This window comes from Lottia gigantea (genome assembly GCF_000327385.1).
Source record: "Lottia gigantea unplaced genomic scaffold LOTGIsca_32, whole genome shotgun sequence".
In the NCBI taxonomy this organism is placed as follows: Eukaryota; Metazoa; Mollusca; class Gastropoda; family Lottiidae; genus Lottia; species Lottia gigantea.
This window is the reverse complement of record NW_008709073.1, coordinates 489,452-492,095: the sequence shown is the minus strand read 5'-3', so window position 1 is coordinate 492,095 and position 2,644 is coordinate 489,452. Positions and strand designations below refer to the sequence as shown.

Here is a 2,644-nt window from a genome sequence, read left to right as displayed (position 1 = left end):
ATGGATGAAATTTGTAATATATTAAAGGAATACACAGAAACAGCAAGTGATAATATAATTGATTTATTCAAAGAATACAGCGCTAGCACAAAAGATAAAGCGGAGGTTCATTCGAGACTAAAAAAAATAAAATGTACTAAACTAATGGCCTTTGATGCTAATGGTTTGTACGCTTCTGCCATGTCGGATTTAGACAGCGAATATCCGAGAGCGGAATGTGGTAGACCATTTCGACAAGAAGAAAATAAAGAATTTGTTAAGCTCTTTAATGAGCAGAAATTCAGACCTAGAACTGCTATTTTAAAAGTCTGGTTTGAATATCATACCAACATGTTCTTCCAACCCATACCAGCTAAAGATAAAATCACTTTCAGGAATAGAATAGGTAAAAAGGAAACTGGTAACAAAATCAGGTTCAGAAATGGTTTCTCTCGCGACGTTTTAACATCAGTCGATATTCAAGAAATAGTGAAAGCTGGCGGACGACTTATTAAAATATTAGATGGTATAATTTACGAAGAAAATTTTAAAACTTCACCCTATAGAGATTATATTTTAATTTTGAGAGATCTAAGAAATAAATATTAACGAGAAGGTAATATCGTAGGTAGTAATTGCATGGAAATATTACGTAATTCATTGTATGGTAAATCTATTCAAAAGGATATAACTACATCGAGACATCTATGGAGTGAAGTGACTTTAAAAGCCAACTTCGATTCACCGTTATAAACTATGAAAAAGTAAATGATGGTCAATATATAGTTGAAATTAATGATGAAGAAAAAAAATTTGACTGTACACATCCTAAGTCTTCACGACTAACACCTAGTCATTTGGGATCATTCGTTTTATCTCACAGTAAAAAAATTATGAATAATTTTATTCGCGTGATAGATGGATTTTATAAGCCTGAAATATACTATACATTTCGTCTAGTAATTGGGATAAATTAAATGAAGCTGGGTTGGTGTCCGAAAATGATTATTGTAAAGGATAGAATGATTAAGGTGATGGTGGAATTATATTTGGTTTATATTTAGCGCCAAAAATTAAATACAATATCATTCTAACTTCCGATGGTGTTCTAAAAGAAATAAAAACGTTTAAGGGTTACTCTAAAGATAAGATAACCGTAGACGTTTATATTCGATTAGCTAATGGTCACGATGTAACGAATGAATTTAAGAAACCATGGGTAAAAAGATTCATCAATGGAGTAGTTATTCCAAAGGATGATGATAAACAAAAGAAAGTTTTTAGAAGTTATCTAAATCTCGTTAAGAGAAAAGCTCCGGACAATGAAGGAATCATGTATCCTTACAACGACGGAAAAGAATTGAACATGGATGAAAACTACGAATTTGATGATTACGATTATCTAACTATTCAAGAAGAGAATGAAGAGTGTTAATTTTTTTGTTTTAAATGATGTTGAATAACAATTTCCTCGTTACCAAAATCTATAAACCTATTTTTACCATCTTTGATTTCCAGATTTATATCTTTAATCTTAAAGGAATTAAGTGGTAAATACGTCGTTTGAAATGGTTTCTCTATAAATCTATATCCTATAGGTACAGTGAATGTTGGAAGACTGTATATAATCTGACGTTTGTATTTATTGAAAAATCCACCGTTTTTCAAATTGCAATGTATATTTATCACATCGATATCATTCTCGATATTAGCTTTGTATGGTGCTAAAGTGGATTAGGTGTATACTGGTTTATCAAATCCTAGTAACGTATTCAATGAATTTTCTACGTTGAAATCAACTTGACTATTATTTCTTAATATCAATTTTATTTTGTTCAGATTCAAATTACCTTCGAATTCAATATTGTTTTTACCATTGACACTTCCTCCATATTCAAATAGGTATTCGTTAATGGCTATGTAGCTTCCTTGTAGTAAACGTATGGTTTTGAACGTAACTCCGTTATCTGTTGATATTTTTATTTGGTTATTATCTTTGTTGATAGTTCTAATGGAATTGTAAACAGAGAAATACTGTAATCCCAATTCATATTCTTGATTGCGATCGAGTTCGTACTCATAATCTAGAGATAATTTAGTGTCTGATTTATTTGAGGTGATAACGAATAGTAGTTCTTTACTTGACATTTTTAATCATGCTTTTATAATCATTTTTTATCTATGATACCTTTTTCTAGGAGTCTTTTCAATATACAATTCACTTCATTATATTGTCTGTGCGATCGATGTCCTTCCTTCATTGCCGCTAATATTACTCGTAATCTATTAAGCAATTCTTCATTATTATCGGATAAAAACGTTATACCTTCTCCAGATACCCCCATATCATCAAATTCGTCTATTTCTTGTATGATTGGTGTATAGTCTTCTGCATAATCATCTGATTCCTCTTCATCGGGTATAACTTTATTTAAATATATTTCAACTGCTTTCGATCTTTTTGTTTCGGTTCCCGACTTTCTTATTGCATGTAGAAATTTTGCTAGTAAATCCTTGTATTCGGCAATGCCAATATACCCGCCATTCATTAAATCTATTAATCCTTTCGTTAATGTAAATATTAAGTCTTTTGTATCGATTTTGAATATAGGGGAATTTGCCCTAAATTTAATTCTAAATCCATTAAACAATAACCCCTCATCAT

General features: G+C 30.6%; 1 protein-coding gene across 1 annotated transcript; it reads left to right on the top strand.

The window, feature by feature from the left end:
* Positions 1-1,414, top strand: LOTGIDRAFT_162025 (hypothetical protein; the record flags this gene model as incomplete). Its single annotated transcript, XM_009057964.1, has 2 exons — positions 1-505; positions 1,044-1,414. 2 exons carry the CDS (start codon positions 1-3, stop codon positions 1,412-1,414), a joined length of 876 nt encoding a protein of 291 aa, XP_009056212.1.
* Positions 1,415-2,644: the final 1,230 nt, after the last annotated feature.